Source organism: Corylus avellana, chromosome ca2 (genome assembly GCF_901000735.1).
Source record: "Corylus avellana chromosome ca2, CavTom2PMs-1.0".
Classification (NCBI taxonomy): Eukaryota; Viridiplantae; Streptophyta; class Magnoliopsida; order Fagales; family Betulaceae; genus Corylus; species Corylus avellana.
Window position 1 is genome coordinate 49,995,384 of NC_081542.1, and position 12,156 is coordinate 50,007,539.

A 12,156-nucleotide genomic window follows, 5' to 3' on the forward strand; every position below is an offset into this window, starting at 1 on the left:
GCTGGCTGGTTGGCATTTGGTTTTGTTTTATCTGTTGTTATCATGCAAGAAAATTTTCTATTATCGTTCCTTAATATATACTCTCCAAAAATTGTCCCAGAGTTAGTGCAATGGGATGTGTTTATTTATAAATCTCTCAACTCGAAATGAGAGCAAGTTTGATTTGAAAAAGGATCTCTCTTCTTTTCTTTCTTCTATGGGACGAAGACTTGTAACGTTAAGGAAGGAGGGGAACGAGTACATTTGGAGGGTGCAGTAACGGGAGAATTGTATGCTGCCTTCAGGGAGGATGAACTGCTACCGAAAAGCTAAAATGAAATATTTCATTTTTGGGCAAACACGTCACAGTACAGAGAATCGGTTCTTTTCTGGTCACCCTTTCACACGCTTTTCTCTCCTTTTAACTACATAAATCAATAACTCAGTAAACAAAGACTACTACACCTTAATCTACCCCTAACAGGGCACAAGTGAACAATACCCAAGACATGTTTACAGAACTTTACCACCCACTACCTCACTAAGCTAAATCATTTAGCTTCCCACAGCCAAACAATACCAGCTTTCCTCCATTTCCCTATTAAACATCTTCACAGAGGGGACTCCACTTTTCCTTCCTAGCCACATCCCTCTCATTCCTAGCCACAATCCTTCACAAAATAAGAAATATGCCAATTTTCATCTTCTATTGACGTGCTTTAAACATATGGTCCATACACTGATCCAGGTGAACAAAGAACTGGAGATAAGTTCAATGCTTGACAGAAAGTGAAAGGTTGGCATTATCTAAAAAAATTTATGATGCATTTGCTTTCCATATGTGCATTTGGTTTCATCCGACCTACGGGCTGCTCGGGCCATTGTGCTCCCTGTGTTGGCATTCTGGAAACAATCAGAACTTCTGGACATCTTCCTTATACGAGAGTCAAAACCCATCCCCATACTGTTTTCGAATGGGATCTCATCATCTGGAGAATCGTACCCCGTTGCCTCAAATTCCTGTCAAGTATCAACTCTTTAATTTAACTTTTAAGAGCACAATGACAGTATAAAGGAATTGAATACAGGATTGCCTGCTTACCTTGGACCTTGTCTTGGCACAACAGGGCGTTAAGCATGGATTTAAATCCTTGAGGAACATGTCATCTGGACTACCAGGGGTTGTTGGATCACCCGGGCTGAATTCCTGAGTAATTTTTGAACAGATTGTTATTGGGATTATTGCTAAAAGGAAAATTCTTTCCAGCGTCTAAATGCTAAAGACAACTGGACAAGGACTGAAGAAGATACAAGTTTCTCTTTGCTACAAGTAGGTTTGCTGTGATTATAGCAACATTTATATCAACCGGAGCTATTGGTTGTAGTTCGAAATTTACTTTCTATTACTGCATGCATACCAAAGAATTAGACGCCTGTTCGTGATCATATGTTGGTGTCCTTGGAGAACTGTCATTCCACTGGAAACGACCTCTCGATGAATGTTTGTCTGCCTTCACCTGCTCAAGAATTGTAATTGACCTCTATAAATAATGAAAATTTTCTGAACCTTTAAATAAAGCAAAGAGATATAAAAAAGCATTTACTGGAAGCCACACCGCCCACACTTTATCCTACCACCATCCCACTAACCCTATTGGCGTGAAAATGCCAATCAACCTTTAGCTAGCATTACTCTTCCTCATGAGCTAACATAAGTCCCTACATTAGACGCAAGAATAATGCTATATACTACACTTTTGACCTTGTTGATGTGACATTTTTTTTTTAAATAAAAAGTGGTCCAAAGACTGATTAGCAGTGTAGCATTAGCAAAGTGAGATTAAAGTGTGGCGTATAACATTTCTCTATACCCACCAGATAAACTTAGCCCTTCATGTTAGAGGGAAGTTTTCTAAGCAGTAGTGTTTGTTATTGGACAACTCCATGAATAAGTATGCGATTGTCATACCTCAGCAAGATCCTCTGCAAGGCATTGTAGCTGGCCTGTGAGAGAAGTGACCTGCCTTTGGAGGGTAGGGATGAGTTGTTTCGCTTGCTTCAACTCTGACCCTTGCTTATCCAAAAGCTCATGAAGCTGAGAACTCATAACATCGGGGAATAGTATCGCACTCTTCAATGCCTTGATTTCTTCCCTTTGCTTCAAGCACAAGTCCTTCAACTTCTCAGCCTGGAAATCCCAAAGAATATTGTGGTGTACGTAATCAGATTATAAGTAGAGGAGAATGCTCCAATACAAACATCAACCACATTCAAACATCTTAACTATTGCTTCAACACATTGTGGACTATTACAAAAGCCAAGGAAAGTTTTGATTGCAACTGATTTTTATTTTATATGGCATTCTACTAATGAAATGTAAAGATCTTCCATTAAATAAAAAACTGTTTCATGGATATTATGGCATTTTAAATCAGCACTCAAAAATAATGGCTTTTCAGAACTACTGCTGTTAATTTAGTAGTATAACAAATGTATAACTCGTTCCAATCTCAAACCGAAACACTTGAAACAAAATCCTAAATTCAATTATAAATGGCACCATGTTTTGGTTTCCTAGAAAACTGAGAAAAGCAACGGATATAAAATTCTAAATCTTTGATACTTCTCTATACACGCTTACTTAGCAAAAACATCACACTTTGGCCTTCTTTTTCTCATTTAAGGAATAACAAAACAGAATAAGATCAAATATCAATATCCAACATCACAATAAGCCCAAAACTTCAAAACCCAACATGCAAACTTTCCCTTCTTTTCCATCCCATTCTCCCAATCCAAACAGAGGAGCCGATATAAAATTCTAAATCTTTGATACTTCTATACTCTCTCAGTTAACAAAAAACACACTTTAGCCTTCTTTATCTCATTTAAGAAGTAACAAAACAGAATTAGACCAAAACCATCAATACCCAAAATCATAATCAGACCAAAACTTCAAAAACCAAGTTGCCAATTTTCCTTTCTTTACCATGTCCAAAGAACAACAATGAAAAAAAAAAAGAAAAAGATAGACACACTAGACTGACCTCAGTGTTCTTCTCCTCAAGCAAGCGCGTGAGCTCAGCAATCTCCATCTCCTGTTCCTTGTTGAGACCCAGAAGCTCCCTCTCACTCCTCAGCACCATCGCCAACGTCCTCGCGTTCCCCTTCCCCTCCGTCAACGCCTTCACCTCCTTCTTCTTCTTCTCTTCCTCAAACCCGTTCGCTCCCTTCCCAAACAGCTTCTTCTGCAGCCCACTGAAGCTCGTCCCTTTCCTCGCTGTCTTTTTCAGGTCCGCGGCGAGCGCGTCCGACGGAATCACCAGCGCCGTCCGATTCACCGGCTTCGGCTTCTCCGATGACCTCTTTTCCATGAACTTCTTCACCATTGTGGATAAGCCCGGGTTCTTCGACGGCTTGGATTTGGTCAGGGAGAGATCGGGCGGCTTGGGCTTGACGAGCGCACGGGAGGACGAGGTGTGCACGGGCGCAGGGGATTTGAACTCCGCGGACGAGGCCGGGTCGGAGAATTGCGAGGAGGAGGCTGAGGAGCGTGCGTCATACGCACTGTAGCGCGAGTGGGTCCTGAGGGAAGCCATTTTTGGGGGGAGTCCGAGAGACACTTGACGTCGTAGAGCTCAGGCTTCGGCGAGAGAAACAGAGAGCTGAGAGCGTGGTTTTCAGGGTTAGATTAGGAAGATATAAGAAATTTTGAAATGGTTGAAAACACGTGGCACTCTCTGGGTTTGTGTCTTATGGCGCTCTGTCCGAATTCAAAATTTTCGCGTTATGCGCGCGGCGTTTTGTGTTGATGGGGTCCACTAGCTAACTAGTTGCCCCTGGATGTTGTTCAAATTACGATTTTTAACTGGTTTTTTTGCAAATAGAAACAAACAAGGCTCAGATAGGAATATGCGATGCCCCCCCAACCTTTGCATAGGAGTGAAATTCGGTGCAATATTGCTCGGTGTACAATAATTTTTAGGTAAAATAGAAAAAGAAAAATGGTTTTAATTGAAAATTGAAGAAGGTTAGATAAAATAGTATTAAAATAGTCTTTTTTTAATGGGAGAATGTATATTTTGTAAATTCTAGCTATTCATCTCAATCTTAACCCTAAACTTGTACCACGTGCAAATGACAAGAACGGTCAAATCGCTCCTATAACAAAAAAAAAGAGTTTCAATAACTTCAAACTAATCACTTGAGTGCCGAATTAGTCATTGATGATGGTTAAAAGAGGTGATTTGGTCACTTATAATAGCCATTTTGAAAGTGGTTGAACCACTATTTTGCCAAAAAAAACAAAAAAAAAAAAGAATGGATCGACTATCCTTAATTGTTGTTTTGGTGGAGGGGCCAAACCATCCTTATTGTTCAGGGGAGTTTAGCTACTGTAACATCTATTCATTTGGTGTAAGCCACCCTTTTTTGGCTCTATTCTCTATGTTGTTGCAATTTGAGCCATTCATTTTAAATGAATGGTCTAAATAAGAGTTATTGTATGTTAGAAAATATATTTCCTACATTGAAAGGAAATATATTAAATTGATATTGTATGTTATTTACCTTATATAAGAGTAATTGGAATTAGGTTCGATGGTAATCAAATTAATCAGATTTGATTACCATACTGATCTATTTCAATTATCCTATTAATAGGAGTATTTGTATTGTAATATCAATCAAGAAATAAGAATATAATGTAGCAATTTGGGTTTTATATGTGGATGTAAGTTATAGACCGAATCACGTAAAATATTTTGTCTCTATTATATTTTATTTCCGCTATTTATATATTTAGTTATTAATTTCTTCATTGTACACGGTGCAATACCTCACCGGTGTGAACTATTTTTTCTAATTACTAATCTTGAGCTCAAGCCTCAAATGATGTATTAATGCAAGAAATTAACTTTTGTAGGAGTTGGTGGAATTTGTAGCGATAAAAGTTGTTTAAAAAAACAAATGAAAAATTTGTATTTCTAGAGAACATTGAGGCAGAAAATTTCCGATTTACAAGAAGAAAAAAGCGAGATTAATTGAGAACCATTAATAGTAATGCTCTTTTATGAAGCTACCTTGTGATAAAAGGAAAAAGAAAAAAGAAAAAGAAGAGAAAGAAAGAGCTAGCGGGTGTGGAATGCAAAAAGCAAGACAAACCTTTGTCTTATTGAAGCCTACGAAATGGAACATATTCAGCATGCAATGCATGGAGCCAAAAGAGAAACAAGTCAAGGCTGAAAAGGAGGACCAAAAGAATTGGAAAAAGTAAACAAAAGCTACAAGAGCTAACAAGAGGACAAACGAACATAAAAGGGAAACAAAGCAAATCCTAGCCTGTCAAGATAAAACGTTATAGGACTGCAAAGAAGAAGCAAAATCGGCCAGCTCTTTGTTACAGAAAATCAAGACAAAGAAGCCAAAGAGGAAGCAAAACTTGTTCTTTGCTTTTATACTGACAATTTCATTGGAAGTATGTTGTTATGCAAGTTTTATAAAAAAAAAACTAAACCCAATGCCTCCAAAATTTCATACAAGATGAAATATGCAAAAAAAACTTGCTCTTGCCTCTTATTCAATAACTATATGGTTCTTATCCAAGAGTACCCCTTACAAAGCTCTTGGGATAATCAAGGATAATTAGGAAAAATATTACATGGAGAAGAAGGATATTCTCCCCATATTTTTCCTAATTAGAGATTACATAATTACTTAATGGAAAAATACTTTATTCTTGCCAACTAAGCATACTTCTCACCAAAATAGACTGTCTTATTCTTCTTGCTAAATGAGCTGGTTAATAGCTGATCATGCCTTAAAGGGCAAGTGAAGGACTAAAAGAAGTGGGAATCAAATGCAAGTGGTTTTTCCTTGCGACAACACCACCAAAGGCTTCGGTCATGTCTAGATCCTCTGGTTTCATCTTGTCTGGGAGTTCCCAATCAAACCAGTATAATAGTTGAGCAAGAGGAAGTTCAACATTGGCTACACCAAATAAAATTCCTGGGCACATCCTCCTTCCTGCCCCAAAAGGGATAAATTCAAAGTTAGTCCCTTTATAGTCAATTGAACTACTCTCAAATCTCTCTGGTATAAAACTCTCTGCATCATGCCAATATGCAGGATCTCTTCCAATGGCCCATGCATTTACGAAGACTTGGGTTTTGACAGGTATCTCATATCCATCAATTTCACATGCCTCTCTACATTCTCTTGGCATTAACAAAGGAGCAGGAGGGTGTAACCTCAGAGTTTCTTTGATCACCGACTTCAAGTAACTTAGATTCTGAAGGTCTTTCTCATGGATTTTTATCTTCCCTTTGAAGGCTTGTCTTATCTCAGCTTGTACCTTCTCCAGCACTCTAGGGTTTCTCATCATTTCTGACATAGCCCACACTACGGTGGTTGATGAAGTATCAGTTCCACCTGTAAATATGTCCTGGAAAAAAAAAAAAGAATAATGGTTAGGAAATTATTTTGGTAAATTTTTATAAGCTTATTCTTTTTGAACAACTAAAATTTAAGTTACATGTTTCATGGTAGGGCGGTTAACGAACAAAGCTATCCGTGAGTTTGTTTGGACTCGGCTCGTGTGTGACTCGGTTATTAAATGAGCTGTTCGTGGACAAGAAATTTGACTCGACTATTAAATGATACAAACTCATATAAAACTCGACTCGCTTATTGGTGCGACTCGTATATATATATATAGTTTGTATGGCAATAAGTAAAAACAAATATATATTAAGAAACATATAAATATATATGAATTATATACAAAAAAATATATTTAAAACAAACAATACACATCCATTGTTATCCGTGTAGTTGTTCACTTCAAATTTTAAATGGTGTCCTTGTTGGCAATCAATCATCAAAGGGTCATATTATAACAAGCTACAACTACCACTCATCTTTGAGATTCTTAACCATTAGATAACTGACACGTAACACTTATGCTGCATAACATGGGTCCAAGGCAAGGCAAGGCAAGGCAAGGCAAGCCTCATACTTTCTCACACGGCTAACCTTATCTTTTAGAAGGGCACTCTTAGTACACCACGTGGAGAAAATCTGACATGAGGGAGACCACTTCGGGAGATGGAATGGAAAGAAGTCTTGCGCAGGGAAATACGATCTCATTTCAAAGTTATCTCTCTTTCTCTCTTAGCCGACCCTAGTGCGTAATAAGGCACTTAGCCGAGCTCGAGCTTGCATAAGGCTTTTTTCTTGGCGAGTCGAGTCAAGACTTTTAAGCTCGTTATGAGCTTGAGCCTTTGTACAGTATAAATGAGCTGAGCTTGGACAAACAGTATCCGCCCAAGCTCGGCACGTTCGATACGAGCCACTTTGTAGGTTATATGAATTCTATTCTAATCTACGGCTACTAGAAAAAAAAAAAACAAAAACAAAGACCCTAGCCGGCCATCACATAAATTTTCCTGCATCAGTTAATGGAATAGGACACCATTTTGGGATTGCGGTGATTTATCAAGAAACAGTTATAGCAGAAATTGAAGAAAAATACGATGATGAAAACAGAAGGGATTGATGATCCCAAGGATTGTAGCAGCAGAAATACTCACAAAAATGACGCCCTTGATATTGTTGGTCGTGATTGGCAACTCCATTTTACCACTCTGCTGAAGGCCTAAAAGGACGTCAACAAGATCTTCCGTCTTTGCTGATGAAGCACTCATCCGGTTCTCCCTGTGCTCACGGATGATGTTCTCCAGGATCTTGTCCATCTTCGCATGAATCTTCTGTAGCTTAGATTTCGTCCGACTAATCAAATGAACAAATTTATGTGAAGGGTACAAATCAGCCAACTCAAAGCCTCCTGCGTAGGCTACTGTTTGCTTGGTCAATGATAGAAATTCATCTTGGTCTTCGCATTTACTGCCGAATGCTGCTCTACATAAAACAGTTGTGGTGGAAGTAAAAATACGTTCACTGAAATCGATTAGAGATCCTGAAGATGAGTGGATGGAGTTAATGAGATTGTGAACCTCTTCTTCTCTAATAGAAGAGAAGGACTGGACCCTCTTGGCACTTAAGAGTTCCAAAACGCAAACTTTTCTCATTTGTCTCCAGAACTCTCCATATGGAGAAAAGGCAATATCAGTGCCACCATTGCTTATAATTTTAGGGGCAAGAAGTAGTGGCCTTTGCACAAAGGCAAGGTCATGGGTTTTCATGAGCTCGCTGGCCATCTTGGGGGATGACACAAAAAGCGTAGAAACTTCACCCAATTTTAGGTGCATGAGGGGTCCATGCTTCAAGGCTAGGTCTCTTAAAGCATGGTGTGGTAGTGACTTACCTACCAAGTTGTGCAAGTTTCCTATAATAGGTAACTTCCATGGCCCTGGAGGCAATTTCTCAACTTTGGATCTTTTCCATAACTTTAACAGCCAGGCCAAAGAGAGGAGAAGAAGGAAAGTGGTGATAGCTAAGGAATATTGGAGCGCCATCAAAGAAAGGATAGAAGCAAGTGATTGTTCTACAAATTTAAGTTGCAAATTTATAGGGGTGAAACGTTTGACTTTTCGTACTACCTTTTCACCTACCATGAAATGAGTTATGCGCCAAAAAAAAAGGGACGTTTGGAATAGTGATGGTGATGTTTTTAGAAAGAGACATGCTATATGCATTCTTCACACATTCTACCCACCATCTTTTAATATTTTATTTTATTCTTTTAAAACAAACCCAGCCTACAACGTACGACCCACCATCTCTTAATATTTTATTTTAAGTTTTTAAAATAAAATATTAAGAGATGGTGGGCAGAATGTTTGAAGAATGGAAAATAGTATATTTCTTTTAGAAAACATCACTAAAACGTGACTTTTTAATGTTCAAATGATATTATTTATAGAGTAGTGACGTTTTGCACATAAATAGTAATACTATTTACACGTCGACTTTCGTGTGAATACTGACGTGTAAAAAGCAAAATGTCTCTAAATTTGAAAATATTGACACCTAACATTTGCGTTTACAACAACTGTCTACACGCAAAAACTTTGAAAATTTTTCTTTTTTCACTCACACACATAAAACATTATTTTTTAAAATAAATAAATCACTTGGAGTGACTGCGGGTTTGTTGTCATCCTACATGGTTTATTTATTTTAAATGTCATTATCTCGGGTTTCGACTGCGGGTTTGTTGTCATCCTACGTAGTTTATTTATTTAAATGTCATTATCTCGGGTTCCGGTCCTTATAATTAGATTTTTTTTAAAAAAAGTTATTATTGAATCCTCGCTAGTCATTAAACCTGATTTTTTTAAATTTTTTTTATTTTAAGTGACGGGTGATTGGTCAGAGCTACTGGCCCTGTTTGCCAATGGCCCTGGGTCGGTACTGTAGCAATTTTTTTAGGAATATGTGTTTGATTGGTTTTAGTGAAAATATTTTGTGAGAAAAAGTGAAAAAATATATTTTATATGAAAAAATGTAAAAAATAAGTTTTATAGTGATTTTTTTATTTAAATAATAATAAAAAAATAATTAATACGATATAAAAAATAGAGACCTTAAAATTAATTTTGAGGTAAAATTTTTTATTTTTTTGGATTGAGGCCGGCCTGGTGGCGTAGCAGTCCAGACCATTGACAAACAGGGCCACTGAAACTTGTCTAAGTTGTCTTTGTGCGTGATAGTGATATTTCTAGGACAGTGATGTATAGTAGCGTACATATTGGAAAATGCAGTGGAGTAAAACGGAGAAAATCAGTCCATGCATACGAAGATATTTGACGGCTTCTGAAGACTTGTTGAATAGTAATATAGTATTCATATCATGACGGTCAAGTACACCATTATGGATCTTTTACTTTTCTTAGAGACTCCCATCAGCCGCCTTGCATTTCAAGTCCTTTCTAAACAGCGCCTGTTCTTTCTTCATTTAAAAATGGGGAGTGGTTAAATCTTTTGAAATATGTATGCATCGGGCAAAGTTGAGAGAAAAAAAAACACAATACGCAAAGCCATATTTTCTCAGAGCGCGGACACGTGTTTGGATTAGGGACTTCGGTAAAAGAAACTTCCTATGATCATGTCCAAATCCTTTGGATTCATCCTGTATGTATGGGATTTTCCGATAAGAGAGCTTGGTGTATAAAATGCTAATTTTATAGTCTCTAAAACATTTTTGACATCTTAGCTAAACTCATCTTAAATAATAAAATTAAAAACACAGGATTATTTTGCAAACCCTTATTCTTTAGACGTTCTCAAAACAACAGCCCATTTCTTCTTAATCGTCGGCCAAACCCATCCGAAAAACGCAGCTCGTTTCTTCTTCATTGCCGGCCAAACCCAACTTCAAAATCAGATTTTAATGCCTAAAAAATCGATTATAATGTCTTAAAAATCGATTCTAATGCCTTAAAACTTTTTTTTTTTTTTTAATTCAAAACTAAATCCTTGAGAGAAAGGTTAATCCTTTAGGGATCCACCGGATCTCTCTTTCTCTGTTAAATGACAAGGATAAGGAAGAAGAAAAAATGGGAGAGGAATTATCGGCAGAAAGGAAGAAATGGGAGAGAATAAGAAAGAAATAAGGAAAAATTTAGTGTTTTAGGCTGTAGGATAATTTTGTGCATTTTTTGTACTTTAAGTAATGTGTCAATCTCCTATTGGGAGCTATAAAAGACCATTTTTATGCCATGACTACATGGAAGTTAAATTCTTCTAATAATGCCTAAACTAAATAATATTCATAAGCACATGCATGACATCATCCTTCCTGCATATCCCAAAAGGGAGGGATATATTCAAACAACTCCCTTTTTTTTTCTACATTTTTTTTTTCTTTTCTTTTCTAGAAAACAACTCCCTTTGAAATCAATTGAACTACGTACCACCAAACCTTTATGATATAAAACTCCCAACCAAGACAATATGCAAGAGCTCTTCCAATCTTATATAATTAATTCATTTGGATAACTAGAATGTAACCCAAACAGCCCATCGGCAAAAGATTGACTTTTTGGTGCAAAAATATTGGACCACCAGGATGAATTATTGCGTCCCTAGCTAGCTAAACAATTAGAACACGACAGAAAATTTCATCATCAATTTGATTATTCTAAAGACTAGCAGATCAAATAAGACTAAAGTTTTGGACGGAATTTTAATGGACTCTCTTATATATATATATATATATATATATATATATATATTGGTTTTAAATTTAGAAGTGCCAAATTTAAAAATTTGTTTTAAAAAATATATAAAAAAAAAGGGCACGGTTTTCATTCTCAATTCTTTTTGCATTTTTCTTTGTTGGTTCTATTTATTCTAATCAAGGAAATTCCCACCATTTGGGATGATCTATCACTGTTCATGTGACAGAGACACCAAGACTTGTTACAAATTCGATTTACCAGTATGATTGCATTAGTGGTGCTTAGTTCCTCTAAAGCTATAAACCAGGACAGTTTGTTAACCCAATTTTGCGTTAGCATTAATTGTAATAAAAATGCAACTGAAATTATGGTGGTTTTATGTATGCAATCTTCTTCATCATGTCAAAAAGCCGTGATGAAGAACCTGCAACTGCAAGCAAGCGATTAAAGAAGAGTAACCATGCTGACAAGCACTCATTCACACTTAAGCATGGATCACTGTTGGTAATGAGGGGCAAAACTCAACGGGATTGGATCCACTCAGTGCGTTCTTTGATGAGTCCAACTAAAAGAGAATTGTTTTTCATTGGGCTTTAGTCCGTTCGATTCTATTTCCAAACCCTTTGATTCTACAAGATGTGGCATGAAGATCAGTTTGCTATTTTACTGCAGAGTATCCGGGAGTTGTCATCTGCACCAAAACAAAAGGATAAGCATGTACCTTATGGTCACATGGTATTTCCATTGTTTGATGGAGAGGAACCATTGAATTGGTGTTACACGGCTGAGCAGTTTTTTGAGCATTACTCTACACCAGATCAACGAAGGCTGAAAATTGCTTCATTAATTTTACATGGAGGGTACAGCTCTAATTTGGCTCCAAGAATTACCTAAGTTAATTTTTTTTTCTTCTTGGGATGATTTTGCTAGAGCTTTAAAAGAAAGATTTTCACAAGATTCACAGCAACAACAAATAGACGAAATTATATTGTTAGATGATGATTCAAAGGCAGAGGAGTCAATAGGTGGAAATTC

At 37.0% G+C, this 12,156-nt stretch overlaps 2 protein-coding genes across 2 annotated transcripts; both read right to left on the reverse strand.

Moving 5' to 3' along the window:
• Positions 1–667: 667 nt before the first annotated feature.
• LOC132170386 (uncharacterized) lies at positions 668–3,671 on the reverse strand. Its single transcript, XM_059581351.1, has 5 exons — positions 3,028–3,671; positions 1,949–2,167; positions 1,398–1,496; positions 1,082–1,186; positions 668–999 (listed from the first exon to the last, which is right to left on the reverse strand). The coding sequence occupies exons 1-5, from the start codon at positions 3,577–3,579 to the stop codon at positions 787–789; spliced, it is 1,188 nt and encodes a 395-aa protein (XP_059437334.1). The 5' UTR covers positions 3,580–3,671; the 3' UTR covers positions 668–786.
• Positions 3,672–5,490: 1,819 nt separating this feature from the next.
• On the reverse strand, positions 5,491–8,458 carry LOC132170385 (cytochrome P450 71D8-like). Its single transcript, XM_059581350.1, has 2 exons — positions 7,570–8,458; positions 5,491–6,422 (listed from the first exon to the last, which is right to left on the reverse strand). Exons 1-2 carry the CDS (start codon positions 8,452–8,454, stop codon positions 5,799–5,801), a joined length of 1,509 nt encoding a protein of 502 aa, XP_059437333.1. The 5' UTR covers positions 8,455–8,458; the 3' UTR covers positions 5,491–5,798.
• Between the last annotated feature and the right edge of the window lie 3,698 nt (positions 8,459–12,156).